At 47.3% G+C, this 25,382-nt stretch overlaps 1 protein-coding gene across 5 annotated transcripts in view; it reads right to left on the bottom strand.

The window, feature by feature from the left end:
- GFRA1 (GDNF family receptor alpha 1) overlaps positions 1-25,382 on the bottom strand; it is a 210,952-nt gene that overhangs the window by 25,039 nt on the left and 160,531 nt on the right. For all 5 annotated transcript variants that reach the window (XM_060641398.3, XM_060641397.3, XM_060641400.3 and 2 more), the window contains 3 exons: positions 10,992-11,101; positions 8,167-8,301; positions 4,033-4,214 (listed from right to left, as the gene is read on the bottom strand). In XM_060641398.3, the coding sequence (XP_060497381.2) occupies positions 4,033-4,214; positions 8,167-8,301; positions 10,992-11,101 (427 nt within the window). The remainder of the gene's footprint in view (positions 1-4,032; positions 4,215-8,166; positions 8,302-10,991; positions 11,102-25,382) is intronic.

Below are 25,382 nucleotides of genomic sequence, written 5' to 3'. Positions count from 1 at the left end.
GGAGAGAATGAGTCTCCTGGGAGTGATACTCCAAAGCGAGAGTCCTAAATCAGTGCCAGGGACCACGTTCTCGAGCCGAAGGCCCGTCTCCTATCACTCACTCGTCTCCTATCCTCTGGCCTCCAATGATTCTTTCAACTGTTGTTAGTATAGGTCATTCTAAAGACATCACCAAGCTGCAAAAACTTTTACTGGCAAACTTTCAGTCTTTCCCCTATTTCCTGTCTCCTGGAATTGCACAAAGAATCCCGACCTAAAGCAGGAACTTTGCGTTTTCCTTATTATTTGAATAGCTGCCTTCAGGAAGCATGGGCGGTCATAACTCCTCTGTCAAAACCAGCTTCTCCTCGCCGACTTTTCTGTTCCCCCAACCAAGCTTGACTGAGGTATAACTGTATATATTGAAGGAATACCAAGTGATGTTTTGATGCATGTATCCATGACAAAAGGTTTATCACAATCAAGCTAATAAACATAGTGTCTGTCGCCTGATGTGGTTACCACTTTGGGTGGAGAGCGAGAACAATTAAGATCTGCTCTCCTGGCAAGTTCCAAGTATACAGTACAGTATGGTTAGCCATCATCACCATACTGTATATGAGAGCTGCAGATCCCATCCATCCACCTAACTGCAACCTGTAGCCTTTGACCAGCACCCCTATATTCCCCCACCACCAAGCACCTGGTAACAACCATTCTACTCTGCTTTAAAAGCCTGATGTTTTTAGATCCTACATGTAAGTGAGATCGGGAACCTGGAGGGCATTATGCTAAGTGAAATAAGTCAACTGCAGAAAGACAATACTGCATACTGCATAACTTCCTTTTCTGGTTTTTACTTCCTCCTTCCTGTCCATTCCTAATTCAAAGAAAGAGCCCGGGTTGTCCAAGCTCATGGAATAAGGCAGAAGGACACTGGCTTTGGGTCCAAAATCCCAGCCCTTCCAAAGAAGTACTACGTGATTCTGGTTAAGTCACTAGCCTTTCCCTGCCTCAGTTGACTCATTTGGAAAAGGAAAGGACGTCTGCAAGCAAGGCACAACACCCCCCTCCATCTGCCGTCAAGGGACCCGGTGGCCAACTGACTCGGGATGAGGCATCGCATGGGACATTTTTAAAGCACCATTCTGGAGTGTTCGTTCCGCCCCAGGGACTGAAGCATTACCCCCATTAATCCCCTCGACTCTGGCAGCTTGGTCATCCTTGAGTTTTGTAGAGGAAGAAGCTGAGGCTTGGAGAAGCCATGATGTCGGTGAGGATAAGAGCCTGGGTCTGAACACAAGCTTGACTGCAGAGCCCATGCCCTCGCTCCCTGCCTCACGTGTGCTAAAACAGGCTCAAGGAGGTCATTGTCTTCGGAAGAAAGGTGAGGTGTGGTGGAACCTGAAGGGCTCCCTGGAAGTGAAATAGGGCTTAGCTCCAAGGCATGTGGATTCTGTGTGTGTGGCACAGGGTAGAGAAGTTGGGCAGCCTGCTCAATCCTCGGTAGTCCCACACTTCCATCTCCCCTCTGCTGAGAAGTTAAATGGCGGCCTTGACATAAACATCACACTCTAATTTTACTTCGCCCTTCTATTTAGGAGGCAGACTTCCTGTCACTGATACAGGGGAAGGAAAGGCACTGTTTCTTGGGAACAGAGCGCACGTGTCCCCTGATGTTGCCAGGGCAACCTTGCAGTGGCACAGAGCCCTCCTTGTAGGGAGGGGTGGCTGGGCAGATCTGTGTCGGAGGCAAAACACTGTGTAGCCAAGACACGCAAACACCAGAGGAAGCAGAAGTCAGTCGCCGTGTTCTTGGTGGGGGACGGGGGGAGCAGGGGACAGGAAAGTGGGGAGAATGCCTCCTTATGGCTAACAGAGTCGTCTCTCGCGGAGGAAACTAGTTTCGTGGAGTTCCCAACGATGGCTATTCTTCTGAAATGTCCTCTGTGAATTCGGTCTGACCTTCCCAAAATGTTGACAAGCGGCATCTTGTCCATTGTTTGTTAAGTTCACCGAGGAGAGAGATGTTTTGAGTACCCAACTCCACGAAGTTTCCCCAACACGGAAAGAGCTCAATAAACCGGATAAATGCTGCATCTGCGGTCATGCTCTGTGCACTCAGACACGTGCAGAAAAGAACCCGGTCACGCTGCGGCCAGAGCTTGTCTCTTCTACCAGCCGGGAACCTTCTCTGGCCCACTATTATCACTGAATGGCAACAGGGTCCTATCGCTCATCTGGCCGCTTGTCTTTCCTGACGCTAGAATCTGAGTGGACCCAACGAGAACCGAAGGCTGACCTAGGAGGACGCAGGACGCTGAGCACTGGCTGGAGACAAAGAATAGATCCTGTTTCTGTGGTGCGACGTCTGGCTCCAGACCCTCCTCTCACCGGCTGGGGGGACTTTGTGCGAGCCACCTCCCCTTCCTGAGCCTGAGGCCTCCGCTGCAAGACGGGGCAGTTAGATGCTATAATATTCCCCAATCCTCCTCCCAGTTCTGGCAGTTTCTGCACAGTGCTCTGGAGATTGGACATACTCAGGAAATGCTTTAGAAGCATGAAGAACATCTGGTAGACCCTAGGCTGTGCGGCTTCCTTGCCTGCCTTCTCCTTAGTGCCGTGTGTGAGTGTGTCTGAGTGTGTCCGAGGGGGCATGTTCGCGGGGAAGACATAGGAGGACGGGGCAGAGACCCAGAGTCACTGAATGACATGTAGCAGATCCAAGAAGAAGAGAGGAGACGTTGTGGGAGAGAAGACAGCAAGCAAATCAGAAGCAAAAACACTGCCCCAGTGATCTATAGGGAACAAAGGGGATTGTGGGTCAGGGAGGTATTGGTAAAAGAAGGTTTCTGGTGAACATTCCGGTGAGCCTTCTCCTTGGTGGCAGCAGGGTGGGGAGAGAGAAGGGAGGGTATACTGCAGGGACAAGTGTGAAGTGATATCACAGGGCCTCGCACGTGACCCCTTCCCCAGCATGGCAGGAAGCAGACATTATCATGTGGTCACCACTACCCCCCCAAATACAGGAAGAACCACGAAAGCAACAGGGGTCTCCTAGATCCCCAGCACCAGTTCTGTGACACAAACTCCGTAGGCTCCAGCAAAAGTGTTACCTCACCAAGCCCTGGTGTCCTCAAGTGCAAGAACGAGGCTAGCGATAATACTATTAGTCTTCCACAACCTTCAGGAGGATGGCGTCCAATAAGGTAAAGTGTGTGAAAACATTTCGCAAACATATAAATATGCAACGTCTTGCTAAATAGCTGAGTACTTTCGTTATTACGAAAAAAATCAATAAAAAGGAAAATAAACGCTCTGTTTTGACTAAAGGCAGGAAAGCACTGGTTAGCATGCCACGGTGGGTCTGCCCTTGTAGATCTGGATTAACCCCAAGGAAATCTCTCAGCCATTCTCCCTGGCCTCTATGCACACGAGAGGCTTCGGAGGGTAGCTCCACATGGCTCCTCCTACTTTGGAAAAGCATTTTCTTCTGCTTCTGGAAGAACGAAGCCACACAGGACTCTACGTTGGAGTTAACACCTCCCTAGCGACACTGTCTCTGGCTCACCTTCAGACAGAATTAAGTACTCCATGTTGGGTTTAAATGCCAGCAATGGCGACAACCCCAAGAATACCTTCTCTTTCAATACACTGCTGCTTTGTAGAGAACACAGAATGAGCATAATATACAAATCAGTACCCGACTCAACGTTTCCACTCACTCCACAGACACAAAGCTTAAAGATTCATCTGCCTAGCCCCCTCATTTTAAAGGTGAGGACACCAAGGCCAACTACGGGTACCTGGACCAAAGTCACACTCCCAGGAAATGGGCATCCGTTCCAGAATCCACCTTTCTCCCCACTCTGTGGCACTTCACAATCTCCATTTATCGTGGTTATAATGCACTTTTAAGATTCAAACCCGAGCAGCCCTCCATCATCAGCCATCTATCTTTAAATGCAGTGTAGGAAATCGGTCCGTGTTTCCCCGCCCCCCCCCCCCCCCCCAGAGGCGAGCTCCAGCTGGGAGTTTGGGCTCAGCTCTTACCTGCAGATTTGCACAAGGTGGTAAAACATGAGTGGGGATCTCATTCTCCGACCCTGCAGGTCCCAGGGGCTTGTTCTTGACCCGGAAGGCTGTGGTGGTGGTGGCAGTGGTGGTCTGAACTGGGAGGGCTGGCTGCCACACGGTCACATCGGAGCCATTGCCAAAGGCTTGAATTGCATTTTCTGCAGTAAAACAGGAGGAAATCCAATTTCAAAGTCAAGCAGCAAATGTAACAGACAGGATACACGAAGCCAGAGAGGCACGCTAGAAATTCAGATTGCAGTATTGGACTTCTCTGAACAAAACCCATCCATCCATCCACCCTACACATGCTGGGAGCCAGCCATCAGGTCAGGTGCTCAAAAATCAATTCATTCATTACACACGGCGATGGACACTTAGGTACGTTCAACGTGCAACAAATATTGCTCCTATTTATGTACCAGGTGCTGAGCAAGATGCTTGCCCTGAAATGCTCATCACTTTGAAACCCAGCCTCGAACCTGTATTTTGGGATCCCCATCACTGTCCCATCTTTCAAGAACATCCTCCCGCGCTCTTAAAATTCTTTTCGAAACGCAAACTAGTTGGTGCTTTTTTGCAAAAAGTAACATATCCTTAATTATGAGACTGAGGCAACTTGGTGGCATCCACACTAATTTGGCAGGCAGTGAAATCACACAGCGAAAACTGTGATTTCTTACCACCACGGAGCACCCTATACACTCTCCGAGCAGCCTCTGTGAGCCAGGCACTGCTCAGAGTACGGATGGAACCAGTTTCTTTAAAAGAAAATTCTACCCCAAATCTCATCAATACATAGTGAAAATTTAAGTAAGATTATTTTTTTCCCTTTCCGCTCCCAGTCTTCCAAACAAAATCTGCATAATTAGGTAGGAGCAGCCCTGCTTAAATGAAAAGTTTAAAATGTAGAACTTTAAAAGCTTATTACAATTGCATGGGATTAGATTGTTTTTATGGCAAGAGTAAATTGGTTGTGTGTTGTTCCCCTCCCCACAATGAATTAAAAACAGTTTTTAATCAGGTCCTCGGGGATTTGGCCTGGCTTTAGGAATTTTTTATTTCATATTCATTGTGTAAGAAATCAAACTCCCCCATTTGAGACCTGAATGTGCAAATTGTTAATATATGACTCCTTGCTGGCATTTTTTCGATATACCAGACAGAATAATTGAAGCCTAATCTTCCTCTTAGAAGTGACATTTTGTTCTAAAATTGTTATCCTTTAAGTTCAGGCAAACTGGAAGCTTGTTTTCCAAAACTTTACGTTTTTTTAGGCTGTAAGAAACAGCTTTGAATGAATATAAATACCTTTTATGCTCCTAGCCGTGTTACACGGCTTACTGGCTCGGTAGAATGCAGAGAAAGAGAGACGCAGCGGACTGGTTGCCTCGAATAACCCAGAACAACCAGCACCACAAACCGCACAGCCCTCCTTTCTCTCATGTGGATTCAAGAGACCCCCTTCCCAATTATTGGAACCACCTGTGCTTTCCGGGGTGTTTGCCTTGCACTTGGGGAGTTGGTTCACTCGCTCATTCATTTACTTGAACGGAATGTGAATGGAATGTGTACTAAGTGCCAGGAGCTGCTCTGTGCTAAACATGTAGCAGTGAACATCCGTGATGGCAACAAAAGACAAGAGTCCGTGCCCTCACGGGGGTCCCATGCGGATTGCAGAGGCATGTAAGTGACATATGCAATACATTCCGTGATGAGAAATGCTTGGAGGTGATGACGCAGGAGTAGGGCATGACTCCTGATTTCGGCACAGGTTTGTGAGTTCAAGCCCCACATCGGGTTCTGTGCTGATGGTGCGGAGCCTGTTTGGGATTCTCTCTCTCTCTCTCTCTCTCTCTCTCTCTCTCTCTCTCTCTCAAAATTAAGAAACTTAAAAAGAAAAGAAGCAGCAGTAAGAATGGAATGGGGAACCGCAGTTCAGATACAGTGGTCTAGGAGGTGAAAGTAGCTTCTGGAGAAAGACCCAAGTGACAGTAACTGCTAACTTACCTCCACCGCAAGCTCATTCTTCTCTCTCTTCCCCTCATCTTGGCCAGGTATTTTGGCTTAAACCTAACCGTTCCTCCCCCCACTCCCAATAACCAGAAATAAACAATTGGTTAAAGTTGTGCTCATGACAGAGGCATCTGGGAGAGCTCCGGCTAATCTGAAGGCAGAAGAATTAGGTTAATGCATTTGAGCTGGAACCTACAAATTTCAAATCCTTCTACTCTGGAGTCTTTGGCCAGAGAGTGAATTTACAGGTGCTGCGTCTTTGGTATGCCGTGCCCTTTCTGATCGAAGTATAAATGGAATGACTATGAAAAATTCTGGCTGGCTTTGGTCCCTATTGAAGACCAAATGTATTTATTTTTATTGAAAAGTCATTAGCAAAAAGATGCCAGACTATTCTCCCCTTCACCAAAATATTATTAAGTAGGGACACCTTCAATTTCTCCACGAAAGAGGAGTTGTCCAGCCGGTGTGAGTATGATCTTCTCCCATACTAACCTATGTTGTCATTGCTTTATCTTCATTAAAACTTGCATTCTGCCAGAAGACTATGCAGGATGTGGAAAAGAGGGATATATACATACATTTCTTTTTTTTTAAGTCAAGACCAAACAAGAGATCTGAGGTACAATTCAGCGGTACACCCAACATCTTAGCAAATGTCTCCGCACTTCTGAATATGTGTGTGATTTTCAATTTCACTTCGGTGTCCAGAAGCTTGTGTTAGTTTTAAGATGATCAAAACATTTGGTTATAGCCGCATTATTAAAAGTACCTAGTAAGCAAATCGTGTAGATTTGTCTTTTCAACAAAGGAAACAATAGAGAGGTTTTAGAATAAATAACACTTAAAAGCTTTTCCATATACATGGTAAATTGGTAGCTAATTCTTTGGTCGTCAGTCATTGCATAGCAGAGCATCCTGGAGAACTGTCACGGCTCTCAGAGGGGTGGCTGAACCTTAATTCCTAGAAACTTGTTCCAATGCCTCTCACCAGGAAGTTACACCTGGTCCCCAACGTTCGGGCAGTTGTTCTTGGCCAATGGGCCCTTAAATATCAGGAATGAGGCAAAAGCAAATGAGTCCCCCCACGGGGGACAGGGGCTGCAGAGAAAGGCACTCGGGCTTCGGATCCATCTTTGCATGGATGGTCTATACGAATAAACAGCTGTTTACTCAACTGTGAAATGGAGACAATAATACCCATATCTCCGAGGGCTCTTGCCCAGATTATAGTAAATGAGGTAATATATATATTGCACTCCCTACAGAGTGAGTCGAAGGTTCCCAATAAATTAAAGGTGGCTGCCACAACGTGTGAGTGAGGTACTCAAGCATCTCAGCTGGACTGTCACTTCCAGTGTGCACATCTCAGTGGGTAAAAGGGAGACCTGGCCCAGTCCGACGCATGCCCATTGTTCACACCTGAACAATTCTCTCTATCCCTCACCCTTTGGGAAACGTGTTTTCTAACTGCCTGAAGGACACCGCAATCAGAGCCGAAACTATTTCCAAGCAGGAGCCCCCTTAGTGCTCAACTGTGTCTCCCGAGATAACACATCCTGAGGCTCCTGGCCACATCGCCAGCTTATCCCACTCAAGAATTGTTGCTTCTCCTCTGAGCCAATCCTGATCATCCAGGGGGCTATTGATGTTAACGTTCTAATTTTTCTCTGAGAGCCCTTGGAGGCCTACCCCCATCTAATTTGTCTGAGCTTCTCACATCGTATATCGTGCCCAGGTTTTAAGAACCTTTGGAACAGACTTTGTGCTGGTTGCCAAGATCAAAATTTGATCTGTGGGTAGGAGTGTTCTATCCGACATAATGTACCCTCCGTTGTTTGAATCTCTTGCTCTCTTAGGCCTTTGGATTCACAGACTTAGCAGCACTGACTTGCTCTGTTCCCTGCTGCGTTGCGTAGTGTGGCCAAGAGATGCTGTATTCACCATCAGAGATCAGGAAAAAAAGCGACAGAAAGAGAGAGAGTGAGAGAGACAGAGAGAGAGAAGAGCCGGACCCAAGAGACATGAAGGTACGGCTTGAACACAGAGAGGAGAGCACGCTTGTGTTTGCTTCCTTTTCTCTTTTTTTAAACTCACTGAGACATGTATTGTCCTTGAAGAAGTTCAAAAATTTGAAGCACTCTTCCAGATCATTCCCACTGTTGTTGCAGTCACACCATGGGGCCACACTGAGGCTACTGGAGTCTATGTAGTTGGGGGTCATGACTGTACCTAAAAAAGTAAAAACAAGGCATCTTGTTCTTGTGTGAGGATACAGACTTTTCCATAGCCTAAAAGAGAAAACAAATGTTCCTCTGGTGGTGGATGCACCATGGATAATTACAAACATTGTGTTTGCTGAGTGGGAAATTATGTTAAGCAGTGCGTTTTCTTGGCAATTTATCTTGAGCACATAAAATAATTTACACATTTACTTAAAAAATTATAACAGAACTCCTTCAGCTGCGCTTACGGTATTTTTTTTTTCTGCACAAATGGTATGGATGTTATGGAGTAGGAGAGAATTAACTTAGAATGCATGAGTTCCCAAATCCCTTGCATTTTCTCGAAAATGTCATTAATCTTCATAAATAGATAGAACTGGTTTTACATATCTTAAAAATCCTTTTAGGACTTTGAATCCACTTTCCTTGGAAGCAAATGGCTTCTTCAAAGCAACACGGGAAGCTTAGATGCTATCCTTTGGGTTACCACACATCCTGAACATATACAACAAGGCCTCTGGTCACCAGACTCTCAACTGATGTAAAATAAAGTCTTCCAAATTGTGAAGGAATTGGAAATAAACAACGGAAATTCTCTAAGCTGATGGCTTCTAGAGTATTGTCTCAATAGTCCTCAAAAGACCTCAAAGAAATGCTGGGTGGTCTCTCTTGCCTACATCGTCTTGTGTTCATGGTTTTTCGGATGAGTTCTGTGCTGGAGCAAATAAACAATGAATTTATACTTAATACAACCCAAATGTCTTCTTCTGGGTGGTTTGCACCAGGCGATGCCTATTCATGCCAAGAAGCCTTCTGTTTTTATACATTTTTGTGGATGTAAGAAGTAATAGGTGGTCAGTGATCCACGGGATATATTCGGTTCATAGACAGAAGAAAAATTTCTTTGTGAGCTCTTCTGGGTCAAGGACATACCTTCTTTGCCCTACGTTCCTTACCAATCTGAACTACGTGATCTCCCATTACACTCTGTGATGGGAACTTTGACCCACAGCAGACAGTGAGCACCTAACTTTGAGTGAGAAAGGAAAAGGCATCCCAAACACTGAGCCAAGAGGTTAAAACATGTGTACTAAGAAGCCACTGAATGCCTGGCACCATTGTGGATCTCTGACAACATGGAAGAAGCGGGCACAGGCTTTGTCCTAAAAGAAGTTAGAACCAATGCAGAGGGAAAGATCCAGACCCAAGAGGGAAGTTAATTTTGGTGTGTAGAGTGCGTTGCCTCAACCATTTCATTCCATTACGTGATGAGTATTTCATCAACCTCAGGCATGTAATGGTTTGCCAAGCCAGAAATGCCTGGCAGCAACATGCCTTGTCTACTCATGGAGGATTTAATGAGCATGTATACCTGGAAGGATATGGACTAGTGTGTTAATAGTGATTAGGTCTGGGAGTAGAGTTGTAGATCCTTCCTACTGTCTCCTTGGGTTTCTCTGTATTTTTTTAACTTTTTATAATGAGCATGCCTTAATTACTTCCATTGGTTCTTAAACCTATAATTCCATAGTTGGTAAGTAACCCCTACTAGAGACTTAAGAAAAGGAAAGGGTGAATGCGAATTTGGAATACTGACTCAAGGAAGATACACTCATTGGGACACGTACACAAAAATGGTAAACAACACCGGTGAAAGGCATTGCCCAAGAGAACACAGGTATCCTTTCAAAAAACCCTGGGATGGGTGTGCAGGCACCTGTAATATGCCTGCATTAAGTACCATCGCTGATGTTTTTCTCAAAAGCTCTTGCTGAAGGCACTCTGGTGACAAAAACTGTAGTCTGTGCTGTCATTCTTGGTGGGAAGTTCTTCCCGCCTGGTGACTTGTGCGATCCTGGCAGGAACACACACCATGGCTGAGCCATCACACTTCTGACGACTGTGATTTTCCTCACCCCTCCACAGCCTTCACTACGCGTTTGTCCTCAAATGTCAATCGTGACGGAGCCTGCCATCGAGGCTTCTTCAGGCCCCAGGATCCGGAACACCTGCCTTTCTTCCTGCCTACCCCTTGATCCACAGACACAAATTTGCCTCGCTTGTGACTCTTCTAACTCACTGCTACCCTAACTGTGCTGTTGCCCTGAATGCCCAGAACCTGGTTCTTCTTGGGTCTTGAGAGGCAGAAAACACCGTTTCCGCTATGTCTGTTCTCAGAGGGAAATTTTAGGCTAAATCACTCCCTGCATACCAGGAGCTGAATTACCAAGAATACCAATGGCGAGAAGGACCCCAGTTAGTTAGGGGTTTTATTTCCAAAGGGCCATTTCTGGGGAACAGCCTTTTCTATGTCCCCAGACTGAATGACTTCCACGTTCTCTAATGCAGTTAAGTTGGTTTGACTTGCTTCCCTTTTCTACAGCCACGCTTTCTTTCTTGCTGTTGTTCTGTGTGGTCAGTTCTCCACCTGAGATGCTTGTCAGGCGCTCATACTATAGTTCACCTGCACTGCGATACTCCCTGCTTCCTGCCTCTGCCCTTGCATATCCAGGATCCTCAGTTGCTTTATTTTTTTTTTTTTACAGGTGAGTCCTATGGGGCTTAACAGCAAAGCCCCAGCACAGAGGGTGACCAGGAGATTCTTCCTTTCACAGACAGTGACAGGCTACAACGGGAAGAGTCTGTGAGTATTTGTAAACCAGACTTTCCTCCCGTCCCGCTTCTCCCCGATCTTACCAATAAGCCCTGAGTAGGCGAGGAGGCAGTCAGCATAGTTTTCCTTTAGGCAGCTGCTGGCAGACCTTGACTCCGGTTGGCAGTTGGTAAAAAAATCCGCAAGGCGAGATCTACAGTGGGAAGAAAGGGCAAAAAGGGTGTGATTTGAAATACCCTACATTAGCTTCTGGACAAACGTAACTTTATTCCTTCGTTGACAAGCCTTTGTCCACACCAAAAAAAAAAAAAATACATAAATAAATAAAATGTGAACTCTTAGGATGTTAGCATTCTCTCTTATATACCTCCCCTGCCCCCCTCGCTGTCCCCGCCTTCACCCGGCCCTTGCCTACCTGTGTGTCTGCTTATTTGCAGAGAAGTCTTCAGGGCCTATAACTGGAGAAATCTAGATGCTTTGAAGTTTGCATTCAATATTTATTTCTGACAGACTTATTTGCATCTTTAGGAAATATGCTTCTCTACACACTCACCAGAGATCCACACTGGGAAAATATTTACTTTATACAGAAACATGTCCCTGGCATCAAAATAGGATCCTACAGCCCATCTGCTCCCGTAATTCCTGCTGGCTTTAAAAGTACGTGTATTTGTCTTGTAAGTTATCTCTCATCCGACAGCCCAGGGGACAGAGATTTATTCCAGCCAAGTGACACGGAGGAGGGGCTCGTCTCTCCAGAACTGGAGGGGAAAGAAGGAGGGACAGGGACGCTGGCTCTGGGTGAGGTGTCACTGTGTGACTGGGCCTTTGGTGGGAGGCGGTGCATGGAGGGACCACTGGCCAACTACTGTACGTATCTGCAGTTTGGGGACTCCCCAGGGACCCACACAGTCCCCTGGGAAGCCCTGAGCGGTGGCGACATTGCAGAGACCCAAGGGGGTGAAGAGGGACAACAGACACGCTGGTCGGGCGAGGAAGAGGACTGTTTGTGGCTAACTGGCTGTTTTTCAATCTGAAGAGGGTATTGCTGGAGAAATCCTGAATGAGGACGGGGCCACCTCTGAGGTCATCTCAGCAGACAACAGCTCTGCTTCTGAGTGAAGAACACAATGGGCTCCGAGAGAACTTAAATTATCCAGCAATTATGGGAGACAATGGATGGCTGTCTCAGCTTTTTTCACTTCAGCTTCCCCACGCCGGCAGCCAACACACACACAGGGCTGCTTTTACTTCTTTCCACGCAAGAAACTGTATTTACGCAGCATACTTGAGGATAGACACAACCTCGCATCCGTGGGCCAGAGCGAGGAGGGATGTGTGGATATCAGAGGTTTGTAAAATGTCCGCAGGAAGCCCTTTAAGGTGTCCCTTTACTACGACTCTAACTCGAAGAGAGTTAGAAGGCCCACCAAGTCCTCTAAGTTCACTGCCACTGCAAAGGCAGCACGGTGTTTGTGAGGGGCTGGTCTCTCCTTGACCCCTTTTAAAGAGGGGTGTCTGAGCCTCGCTACCCGTGCCGATCTGTGCGCTCTGTATAGGTGCCTGGTTCCATCACCGCCAATCCCCGGGGCAGGTGCTGAAGTTAAGTGGTTTGGCGAAATCCTCCAAATGAGGCTTATGCGTGCCTGTATGGGCGCCCGGATCTCCCACCGTCTGAGCCTAGTTGGTGTTTTCAGACTCTAATTGAACACACTGAAGGGCATAAAACCGGGCCATTTTCTGTAGCCTGGTTAAAGGATTTATTTTTCAGAGGAAATCCCTAACGGTGGCTCAGGCTTACTCAACTGGCTCCAATGGCATCCGGCTTGGACTGAGTGTTAATTTCAGAAGAATTTTCCCGGTCATGAAAGTTAATGATCTAGTGCTCCTGGGCTCCTAACTCCGCAAAGGCCAAATGTGGTTCAGGCAGCTGGGGCTCCAGTTCGGCACACAACCTGAGCGGCTCTCTTTCCCTGGCAGTCCCGTGCTTCCGGCCTGTCCCCCAGAGATGGACGAAAGGTCGCTCTGTCTCCAAGTCCCCGTTTCCTGTAGTCTCTCAAGCAGCCTATTAACCGAACAGCGCCGTGATGCGGATTACTATCCTTCAGCAAGAGGCTAATGCCACCAGATTCATTTTGTTTAACAACCTCAGAATTGACTCACAATTGGACTCTGCAATGAAGGGCTAATTGAGTCAGTCTGCTGCAGAGAGTATAACCCTGATTGGGAGGATAAAACCAGATATACTGCTCTGAGCAGAACCCTGGACAGGCTGCTTTACGAGAGAAGATTGTCGGCACAGATCCCTGGTCCTAAGAGGAACGCAGCCAGTGGACAGAAAAGAGTTTCAAACTAATTTTGAGCACATGCAGCACTGCCAAAACACTAACATTTCCATGGTTTTGTTTTTCACAGTGGACCCACCTCCTACTGATGTCTCTACTTGGAGACAGGATGGTAACTTCAGGGGATTCGCATTTTACCGAGAGAAACACTGAAGTCAGAGGAAGTTTATCCAGCGTTGTGCTGGAACCAGCTCATTACTGGCCAACTGGTGTATTTTCAGGGATTTCGCGAGTTGGTTAACAGCATGGTGGTAGTTTGAGAGTAACCACGGTAGGAGTATTTGCACCGTGGCGATCGCAAATGAGGGCTTTGTGTTGTTCTTGGAGAAACGGGTGTTTACTACGTATCTGCACAACCCCGTTTAGGACCATTATGAAGTGTTCAATCCTCCTGACAAAGCACCCGTCATGTCTAGGGAGTGAGGTCCCGACCCTCCTGGTTCGGCTTCCTCTCCATCCCCAGTCATTTGGGCCAAATGAAACGGTGTAGGACCAGTTTTCATCTCGTCTTTAGTACCTCCCAAAGAAAGAAAACAGTCGGCCCTCAAACACCCTTCCTTCCTAACATCTTCTCTTACGGACGGACACAGTTCTCTGAAATCTCTCTTTTTTTAGGTTTATTTATTTATTTAATCCTTCCTAACATCTTCTCTTACAAAGGGACACAATCCTCTGAAATCTCTATTTTTTAAACGTTTATTTATTTTGAGAGAGAGAGAGAGCAGGGGAGGGACAGATAGAGAATTCCGAGCAGGATCTGCACCGCCAGTATAGAGCCCAATGCGCGACTCAAACCCACGAACCATGAGATCATCACCATGAGCCAAAGTCAGACACTTAACTGACTGAGCCACCCAGGCACCCGAGCCTCTGAAATCTCTTAAAGTCACATGTTGGTTACATGTACTGACAAAGCAGCTGACCTGTCAGTTCCATGGTTCCGTCCCTGAAAGATGTGCCATGTGCTTGCGGTGTAGTCAGTAAGCTCTCTGTCTCTGAAGTCAACCCACCAAGAGAGACAAATAAAAAGATGATAACAATACAGTGGCTAGTTCTTGATAAATGACAGAAAGGCCGCTAATAAAAATAATATCAGACGTGAATGAAGTATTTCGTAAGTGTCAGGTATGTCTTTACACACTTTTTATTTTTTCCAACAACTCTAATAAGGTAGGGACAGTTGTTTTCTTATCCAAATTTCAGGAGGGAACCACATCTTAGCAAGTTTAGCCCAGAGTCAAATAGTGAGTAGTAGAATCACGATATGACCGCACACATTCTGATGCTGCGTGTTAATAAGCTTTTGACGCGACACAGCTAGATGTTGGTTTCAGAGAAGCCATGACATTGGGACTGAGAGTCACAGGATGACTCCGTCCAACAAAGGTGGAGGGGATATACCAGGCAGGAGGGGGCGGCACGTGACAAAGTCAGCACGTTCATGGTACGCCCGGGGTAACGACAATGGAACGTTTGTCTTGCCAGATTGATTTAAGGTCTTGACATGTAGGCACACGTTTAATATAACAACCTTAGGAGGTAATCCTACCAGCCCATTTTACAGATGAAGAAATGGAAGCAAAGAGAGGTGAAGTAACTCCCTCCAGGTTGTAGACCTCTGCGGTGGAGCGCGACCACACTCAGTATCAGACTCCAGAGCCGGAAATCATTTGCAACTACTAAATGTAACACATCCATCACCCAGATCATTGTGAGCTGTGCACTTGGGATGGCTGAGCCACACGAGGGGAATGGTGAGTGATGGGTGATGATGCTGGCAAGGATGTGAAGAGCCTTGAATGACCTAAGAGTTTGGATTTTATCCTAAAACCAGTGGGAACCACTGAAGGTTTTTAAACAGAGAAGTAACGTGATCAGGTTTGCGTATTAGGAAGACTCCGGGGTCGCTCAGGTGTTCAGCAAAGATTTGCTGGAGACCTACTCTGTGCCTTAACCATTCTAGCAGGAATGGGGAAGAGGGACACTGGCCAAAGGATATTGGCCAATAGGAGACTGAAGCCAGTGGAGAGCCAGTGGGGAGATCTGAGGACCTGAAGGAGAGGAAGAAAAGAGGATGCACGGAGAGGCGGGTTTTACTAGGCAGGTTTTACTAGAGGCAGGTTTTACTAGAGGTGGGTTTTCTAGACTGTAGAAAGGAGGGGCAGAGTCAAGGCGCAGGTAACTCAGCACACAGTGGTGCTGTGGGGAGAACGCAGGGGAGGACAGGTCCACAAGGAAGATGGTGACAGGCGGGATGCGAGCATCTTGCAAATGGTTATAGCTTAACATCTTCATCTGTCCAGTCGCCAACTATGGTCTGAGCACCTGCTACCCGCCAGCTCCCATCCCCCAGCTGTCCCAGGACAGCCCTTGCTGAACATGCTTCCCCTGCCCATCTTGGGTTAAGAGTCACATTGTAACCTGTTTCAGTGCCTTCCCCGCCTCGGCTGCACTGATCCAAACACAAAAGCTTAAACGTCCAGTGTGGGATTAACAAAGAAATTGCACAATTGGATTTCTTCTGGAGACATGAAATCTCCATGACTACAAGCAGTGATGAACCTGACTGTTTTTCTCTGAGAAAATGAAAAGGAAATGAATAGGCAGTAATGTAGAAATGCATCTCGCTCCAAAAGAGAAAATTCCCACCCTCAAAGAGGAGGAAAACGCCGGCAAATGCCAAGTTAGCCTTAGGAAATCTGCTGAAGAGAAAACAGTGGTTTATGCAGGAAATATACTAAAGGAAGCACGCTGCTAACTGGAAATAGAAAAATGATTATAACGATAAAATCTTGGAGAATCTCCTCAAACAGCATATGGTCTTTTGACAGTGGGGGGGGGGGGGGGTGGAATCATTTACCTTCTTTTTCAGAAACATTTTTAGGAAAAAGGTGTTATGGCAAACAGGTGGGAAAAAAAAAAAAAACATGAGTGATGACCAGTTTAACTCATCCTGGATCATCCCATTCTTTTGAATGCTTTTTTTTTCCCCCCAGGATGAATCCCATTCTTGGACACAAGCCACATGGTTGGTGGAACTGAACTCTGGACGAGGAATTGTGAGGTTTTGAATGAGATCCAGGCTCTGGTCTGAACTACCCAGAACTCCTGCAGACGTTGCCGAACTACTCAGCTCTTGGGTTACCCTTCCACTTCAGACATACCATCTATGGGACACTTCAAGATACTCAGAAAAAGAAAGAAAAGAACACTTGTTTTCAAAGCATTATTATTGTTCTCATCCATGATTCCATTACACATGATTTTAGTGTCTTAGGCACTGGGTTTCCTTTGAGTACAGAGACCCAGATTTCTCTAGGAGATCCCCTGATCTCGCACTCAAGACAGCTGAAGGCGAAAAGGGTTAAGCTCTTGGTAGGAGTCACACGGTGGGCAGTGGCCGATGGTAGGTGACAGCCTTGGAAGGGAAAAATGTAGAGGGTGCTGGATCCGAAGTTCCCAGGGATCTTACTTAAGTCATCAAGTGTATAATTGCTCTCCCCCTCCCACCATTTGACCAGATTGTTCTTCAGGGCCTTCTTCCTAATGACGTTCCACTGACTTTACAGCCTCGGTGAACACTCTGAATGACATTCGGGAGCACAGCAGGGGCCAAGGATGCAGACAGAACCCTGCATAGGAGGGTGGTCAGTCTACCAATGAATTAGGCGTCCCTTAATTAAGGGGCTTTGTCGACTGCCCACACAGGACTTCAGACCTTTGACTGCCCCTGTAGAAAGCCAGAACCTTGAGACAGGATCCTTTTATTAATCTGTTCGCGTAAGAAATTACTAGCATTTTTCTCTGAGTCCAATGTGAACATCAGGGCTTTAAAGTCTGGGTTTTCAATGCAAGCCATTTAGTCTCCGAAAGTTTTCTCAGTTAAAGGAGACAAAGTTAAAGGAAACAAAGCAGGCCAGGCCTGAGAGGGACACGCACCTCTTTCTAACCCCAACTCCACCTTTCAGGGTCTCACACCTAAACAAATGAGTTCACTTCCCCAACTCTCCTTTTCTTCACCTGGGAAATGGGGCGGATGCCATCCACAGTCGCTCTAGGTGGCTGCTTGGAGAACGAATTATATAAATTATATAAAAGCGCCTCACCCGGAACTCAGAATACACATTGCCTGATACATTTTCACTTCCCATCCCTTCATCTGTTTGCTCCCCAATCCCTAGCCCATTCCAACGTTAAGCCCTTGCTGCAAAACAACCCACAGCAAGCTCAACACTGAGAAATGCACATCTTAGCCTGTCTTCCACTGGCCCCTGTATCACAGACTCGGGCTACATCTGGGTAACTGAAGGCGGCGACTCTGACCAACACAAATTTGAGAAGTCTGAAGCCAGGAATCCTGCAGTGTTACTTAATACCCCGCGGTCCTATGAGCTCATAGAAAAAAAGTCATTTTGAAAAAAAGCTATTTATTCCCCTGGGGGTTAGGGGAAAAGACATATTTTTAAATAACTAAATATCAGTAAGTTTCTTAATGCCGTTAATCTCTTACGCAGAATAAGAATAATTTGAAAAACATGCTGCTAATATTAGAGCCGGGAAGACAAAGCAAGAGTTCTGGAATGGTGATTTTCTGGTACAGTGACACAAAACAGATTTTTCTCTTTCTGTTTTTAGAAAATTACCTTAGCCCTTCTTCCCCCAGCAGCCTACTGGAGAACATCTGGAAAACATCCTCCAGCAAATCAGAGCCTATATTCAAGACGTTTTGCAGAGGTGTTTTCTTGCCTTGCTGTTCCCCACTTTGTGGTGTGCACACAGGCCTGTTAGAGCAAAAGCCCAGCATGTTCTCCGGGGGGGCAGTCTGTGGAGCTGGGGAGGGGGGTAGTCAGGCCACCCTTCAGAAAGCCAGTCTTCCCCAGGCCTGGGAGTGAGTGTGGCCACTCCGGAGCAAAAGCCCTGGGGCGGGTTCACATACCTAGGCACAAATACTCAAAGCTCTGCACATCTTGAGTTTCTCAGCCCTTTCATGTGGGCTCCCACTCCTGGTGGGATGATCAAAGCCTCAGCCATTTAACGCACTTCTCATTGACTCAGCCAAACTGCAATCCCACATTTTTCGAGAAGAGTACTGCGAGGTCCAAGAAGCCTTGTCTGATGCTGTTTCCTGGGACAAGATGGCCCTTGTGGCCAAGTAGAGATCAATGCCTGTCGCTCCCAAATCCCTGGTCGGCTTCATCCTGATACTTGGAGGCTATAACCCATTGAACAAACACCCCTCTCCCTCCTCACTCGTACTGGAGAACCCTGATCACAACTGCTTATCCACTACCTTGGTAGCTCTGGGCCCAGCATCAGGGTCACAGAAGGCTAGGGACATCGCCCTCTGGGCATGATCCACAGTGCTGTGGCAAAGCCTGACCTACCAAGGAAGGACTTCGGGAGATGCAGGTGAAGTCACACATGGCTCTGGTCCCTATGTCCTGCTTGGGGTGTCTCTCCAAGGTGGGGACTCAGGGCAAGCAGGCTTCAGGACAGAGGTGCAATGTATCCTTAGCCTCTCTGATGACATCAAGCAGCAGCAGCCCCCTGAAGGAAGTCGGGTCACCATCTGATCGTTCTCGGCATCCTTCACGAAGCCACCCTGCATGAACGCTGACAGCTGTCAATCAACATCTGCAGAGTGGCTGACAGAGCTTGACAGCTAATCTCTACGTGGCAAATTTGAAAAGCAAGCTATGGCAGTTGGCAAGGGAGTCCACTCCGATGGTGAAGGGGCTCTTGGCAGCCTCGGATGGGATACCCCAGAGCTGTCTTCCGGCCAGCACCCCTCCCTGACCGCCCTCACCAATCTCTCCAAGGCACACACTAATGGTCATACTAAAAGCAGGCCGTAAGTCACAGTAGGACGCTGAAACTCCTCAAACAGTCCCATGCTGCATCCCCAAGTCAAATAAAGTTGTTTTGTATTATCCATGCCACAACACATCCTTTGGTGCAGAAAACTTAGCTTTGGCCGTGTTTGTTTCTACAGGAAGAAATCGAGGGAGAAAAGAAACTGGAGGTTTCTGGATGAATAAACTATCATAAAGCTTTCAGATACCCAATAGCCATCTGTGACAAATATGCTAAAACTCTTTTAAGAGACGATCTTATCCAATAAGTCTTTTGTATGGCTGCAGGGCAACTTTAGTGATCAGTTTTGTGACTCTGGCCACCAGGTTTCTCCTTGGGCACCGAAATCTAGATGTTCCGCCAACGTTTCACCCATAGAACCGTGCCTTAAAGCCCCAGACCAACATGGTATGAATTTGCTTTGTAAAATTCTGCAGGCACCTCCATCTTTAGGAGTGAAGTACAAAAGTTGCCTCACGTTTATCCTGGAACCTAAGAAGCTCCAAGCCAACTGCTCAGGAATCCTGGGGCAGCAAAGGTCACCCAGTATGATTTCACTTAATTATTTATGCCCACTCTCTCACTTCAGAAAGAATTTTGAGATGCATTTAGATGTAGCTTTGATGCAACAGAATACACGTAAAAATGAGTGAGGATGTTTGGGGCCACTTAAAGATAAGACAGAAGCAGTGGTACGGCCAGGACAAAATGCACACACACCCTTGGCAAGCTAAAAGCTACATATTTGGCTCTGTGCTTTCTAGCAACGATTCGGGAAAAACTAGTTCTACGATTCCTGATTTATCAAAAATTAAAAACATACCTCATAAGGAAACCTACCATAGGCAGAATAAGATGTCTATACTCCACTGTAGTCCCTGGAACCACGGAATAGGTTACCTGACATCGTGCGAGGGCCTTTTTGCACATGTGATTATAATTTTAGATCCTGAGGTGAGCAGAATGTCCTGCATCATCCAGGTGGGCTCAGTGTAATCATAAGATCTTTAAAAGTGGAGGAGGAAGGCAGATGAGGAGGTCGGACGCCATGTGCAAAAGACTAGACCAGCTTTTGCTGATTTTGAAGATGGGGCAGGGGCCAAGAGCCAAGGAGTGGGAAAAAGTCAAGGAAACGGATTCACCCCTAGAGCCTCCAAAAGGAGCTCAGTCCAGAGGGCACTTTGATTTCAGCCCGGTGAGACCTGTGCAGGGCTGCTGCTGTCTGGAAAGGGAAGAGAATAAATCTGTGTGAAAGCCACCAGGTTTGTGGTAATCTGCCACAACAGCGACAGAAAACGAAAACACTACTAAATGTCAGTGCACAGTAGAGATTTTGAATATAGACTTTGAAAATGGACCAGGACCCGATTTCAACGCAGCCACTTGCTAAACATGGCGTTTGGGGTGAGTACCTTAACTTCCCTGAAGCTTCATTTACTCCAGTTAAATGACAGTAAGTCCTTCAACACTACGAGAAGAGGACTCATCTGTGCTGTGTTTTCTGTTCTGCTCTGGACCAGCCCAGAGGGTCACACTGATCCTGAGACCTCTATGAAGCCCTAAGGTAGGGACAGCCACTCTGACATTTTTCTTATAATTCATCTGCTAATGACTCGCCATATAAGATGCTTTGTCCTGAGGTCAAATCGACCTGTTTGAGGTCTACACATACTCGATACACTCGTGATTAACATCAGGCTCATTCCTACCATTAAGACCCAAGAGAGATGTCTCCTATGAGTCTTCCACATCCTCTAGCAGAGAAATGTGTTTTATAGGCCAATGGAGTCACACTCACGGAAACAGGTCAGAGCAATTCTACAGGTCACTACACGTGGTCCCCATATGTGCCCCTCTACCGAGCTGGCTCGCATCAGGCCTGTATAAACGTAAAGGGGTGCTGTCTGTACGCTCAGAAAGAAGTGTTGCGTGGTGATGTTTATAGCCAGAGAAACTAAACTCTAATTACTTTAGAGAAACACAGGTAAATTCTAGAAATTATCCCAAATGCCGTCTGGCCTCCTTCAGTCAAACCTCACTTCTTTGGGGGGTTCCCAGAAGATGAAAAATTGAAATTACACGTGCTCTCTTGACTTTAATAATTTGTAAAATTCCTCCCCTTGCCCTTGCCCCCAGAGGACAAGTACTAAATACCTCTGTGGTACCTGAGCCCCAAGCTCCAAGCTCTGCTCAGCAGAATGTTAATTCACCTTCCGCACATTAAAGGAGCCTAACTTCTGCCTGCCCTGGGAGGGGGTGGGGAAAGAAGGTAAATGGATGTCTGAATGGCTCACAGCCTACACTTGCACAAACAGACTTTAAGCAGAAACATATGAAAATAAGATTCCCTATTAATCTTTAATAGGGTTGCAGACGTCCTAAGGAAAATTATGTTCAATAGTAAATATACACTAGGTCGTTTTTCTTCCAGGCAAGTTGTTTTAAGGTCAACAGAGACTTTGAGCTCTGCAAACAACTAGTCCCTAATATCTTCCTTCCTGGATGGGGCAATGCTCAGGAGACAGGGAATTGCGGTGTTATGCGTCAAAAGAATATATCACTTATTCCATTGCCATCAGAGGTTAATTCTCCCTTTTTCAGAAAATCTAAACTCCCTTTAGTAATCCATTCTCACTTTGCATATCCTCTGGTCAACAGCCGCCCCTCCCCCATACTCCCAGCTCCAATTTCCCTAAAGCTCTCAGCTGAATTTCAAAGAACATTTCTCCCTTTATTCTTTAGGGTCATGGAGCTGATTTCCATGGTCCACATAAGTTATTTTCTAGTAAACTGTCCCCTCAACCACTCTATCCAACCAGGTGGCCTTAGGGCTTCTTGTGACCCACTCACAGTGCTCTCAGGGGGGAGCTTCCCCCCCAGCTTTGCCTCACTGGCTCTGAGCCCCAAGGAGGGCGTCCACTTTGGCCTTCCTGCCCACATGTTCTCTCCTACATTTCCTAGCTTATGTCTTCACCTTGTTAATAGTCCTGTCTCCACCATAAGAAGATGAGCGCCCAGGATTGGCTTGACATCTAGCACCAAGTAAATGTCTGGTAAATATTTCCTGAATGAGTGAATGAATGAAGGAATGAATGAATCCCAAGTGCCACACACCGTGGCTCCAATCACCTATAGACTGATCTTCATCATGATGTCTTGGTGTTCGGCACAGAGGAGGAGAGGAGAAACAGCGGCCCGTGTCTAACTGCCCCAGACATGGTATTGACAACGACTGCATTCACTTAGACCCAGTCACTGTCGCCATGCTTCAGAGGCCTGCATCATTTAACACACAATAGCCTGACCACCCGGGGTTAGCCTTATTTTACAGTGGAGGGCACTGGGATCCAGAAAGGTCAGCAATCGGCTAAAGTCATGGAGCTGGTAAGAGTTAGAACCAAATTTTGAAAAGAAAACCACAGATTCTTAAACTCATACTCACCCCCACAACACTGATAGAGGAATGAATGTTCAATTTTTAAAGTTTAGTTCTTGGACTTCTGCCGCCATTTTGATGTGAATTGCGCATGCTTGAGGAGCTGAAATCTGATTTAAATGGATATAAGTATTATTTACTAGGTCCAATAAAGTGTAATGACAGAATTAGTGGGCATTCTTTTTGTTTAATAATGCTTGCAGTTTAAAAACATAAAAAAATAATATCTGTTGTTACTGTTCAGCAGGGCTAAATGCAATCCCACGCCACAGCTCTGTAGAGAAATCCCTCATTGCAGGACTTCCCTCACTGAGCACCTTCCTCCCCAGGCTGTGTATACAGTCACCCCAGAGGGTACCACTGAAATCAGGAAATGAGGGGTACAAAAACTGGGGCTTCCCAGGCCCACAGGGAGAAGTTAATAGCACTCCCAACCAGCCTTTTCCTGACCTCAAAGAACATTCCTGAGGCTGGAGACAGAAGGCGCCTGGTAGGGGCTGGCCTGGCTGGGACCATCTCCTTGGGTGCCTCTCCCGGAAAAGCAGACCCGCGTGTGGAGCCTCCCCAGAGCTTGTGTGTGGGCATAGTGGGAAGGAACAGGAGCCCTGACGTCAGACCGTGCGTTCAAATCTCCACTGCCCCTGCTGCCGTGCTTCATCTCTGCATCTCCCCGTGTAGAAAAGGCAGAGACACTAACAGCGTCTCCTCCACAGGGCTGCGAGAAGGATTAAGGCCTGGAACCCACTTCCTGGCACAGAAAAAGGCTAAATAGGAATGTTACTGTTATGACTCTCAAGGCACTTTGCAATGTTGGCTCTTTCTCTCCCACCACAGGCCTAGGAGCAGGTAATGGGACACATGTCTCTCCTCCTTTACATGAAAGGGCAGGTATAGAGGAATCCAGGAGATGATCAGGATCCTCAGCCAGCGAGGGCCAGACTCTGCACGCAAATAGGACTTCGACTGGGTTCGGAAGCCACCTGAGGCCATCACACGCGCCCCATGTGGCCAAGGAACACTTAGCCTAGCTCCCTCAAGAGGACAGTCTCCCAGAATCCTGTGGACGATATTTGGTGGCACCTCTTGTATACCCGGAAAACACCGCTTCTGCCTTCTCTGAGCCTGGGGATGCTGGGGAGCAGCCCAGGGAGCCCTGCGCCTGGGGCTTTCGGGGTGGACTCCCAAGGGTGCATTGGCAACCAGGTACCCGCGGCAAAGATGCTCCTCTTCGGCTTCATTGTCCAGTCCCAAGCACAAGCTGGCACAGGGCTTCAACCTTCCAGGGACCACTGAATACCTCCAGTGCAAGACACCGTGTGTGAGGTGGTGGCCATGGGGGAATAGGGTCAAAGACAGACAAAGGGCTCCTTCGGGATATGTCGTCTGGCCTCCCGCCACCTGTACCATCACTTTCCCTCTCTTACGATCGGCAGTGAGCTAGGGCTGAGACGTCACCGTGCACTGTACAGGCCAAGCTTCAAGGACACCTCGGCCCGTGGAACCACAGCACTTCTGAATCAGAAGCATGCGTGTGTATCTGAGTAATGCACATTACAACCCCATCACGGGCACTGCCCATCCACACTCGTTGCAACCACAGATGCTTCCACCTGGAAAACGTGGCAAGAGCAACACAGAGCACAGCGTGTTAGCTGTCTTCATTTGAACAGTTCGGGTCAAAGATTGCTCCAAAGTCAGTTTGGAAGGAGGATTCCTTTCCAAGCGATTACCTTGAAGCCCTCTGTTTTATTTTGCATTTGCAGCCATCACTCCGCCCAATGAATTCCAATCGCAGGCCAAGCTCGGCCTATGAATAAGGAACCATCTACATCCTCTGTGCAAAGGAGGCCACTGTCCCCTGGCAGAGGGGCTGCTCAGGCAGTGACTTACTGGACGCATGGCAGCCGTTTCTCACTGTCCTTGGTTTCTGAGGAGCTAATACTCAGGCCGGTGTCAGAGCCTTTCACACCGGATCCCCACAGCCTTCCGAGGAGAGCCTGACGTTAGTGCAGCACAGAAACTCTGAAGCGTTGTCTTCGCCCTGCTGCTGCCACCGTGGGGCTGACAGCCCACAGCCCAGCCACAGGGTACTATCCTCTCTGACCCTCATCAGTGCCCAACAAGTCTGACCTGGCTGTGCAGCTCCTTCTCACCCCCAGCTGCGTAGACCCCTTTGAAAGCAGGGTAAGACACCTCCGCCAATGTCACTTGGTCCACATTCTTGTGCCTCTCCAAGTGTGGACTCAGGCAGTACCACTGGGAATGTTCTAGAAGTGCAAAATATCAAGCCCCACCCCAGACGTCAGGAATCAGAAGCTGATCCCAAAGCAGGCTCACGCTGGAGAACCACTGCTACAGAGCGGGGGTACCTGGGAGAAGTTCCTGAGTCCAGCTCTCCTCCCTCTCCTGGGAGGGTTCACTCTGTTCTGATGGCTCACTCGCGTCTGATCCTCTGGGTCCCTCAAAGCATGTGGCACTCCAGTCCTGCAGAGCCAGTGAATGAACCAACCACTGGCCAGTATGCAAAGCAAGAAGCACACTTTTTCAAGCCATATACCTTATTTTTAGCTAAAAATGTTTTAACTTGGGTTTCTGAACCTGGGACGAGGAAGAGGTTATTTCCCATTGGCTTTTGTCTATTTCCAGAGAAAGGTTTTCTAGAAAGGTTTCTAGCAGTGTCAAGCTCCTTTGCTGGAATGAATATTCTTGGAGAGAGGGCATTCCCTCTCCCCAGACGTCCAGCCTAAGAAGTTCAAAGCTGTCAGATGGAACCAGCTAATTCTCCAGCAGGAATTTCAACCGCTGAGTGCTCACCAAAAAAACCTCCAACCTCCAGGTTC

Source organism: Panthera onca, chromosome D2 (genome assembly GCF_046562875.1).
Source record: "Panthera onca isolate mPanOnc1 chromosome D2, mPanOnc1 haplotype 2, whole genome shotgun sequence".
NCBI classification, from domain to species: Eukaryota; Metazoa; Chordata; class Mammalia; order Carnivora; family Felidae; genus Panthera; species Panthera onca.
This window is presented reverse-complemented; position numbering and strand designations above follow the sequence as displayed.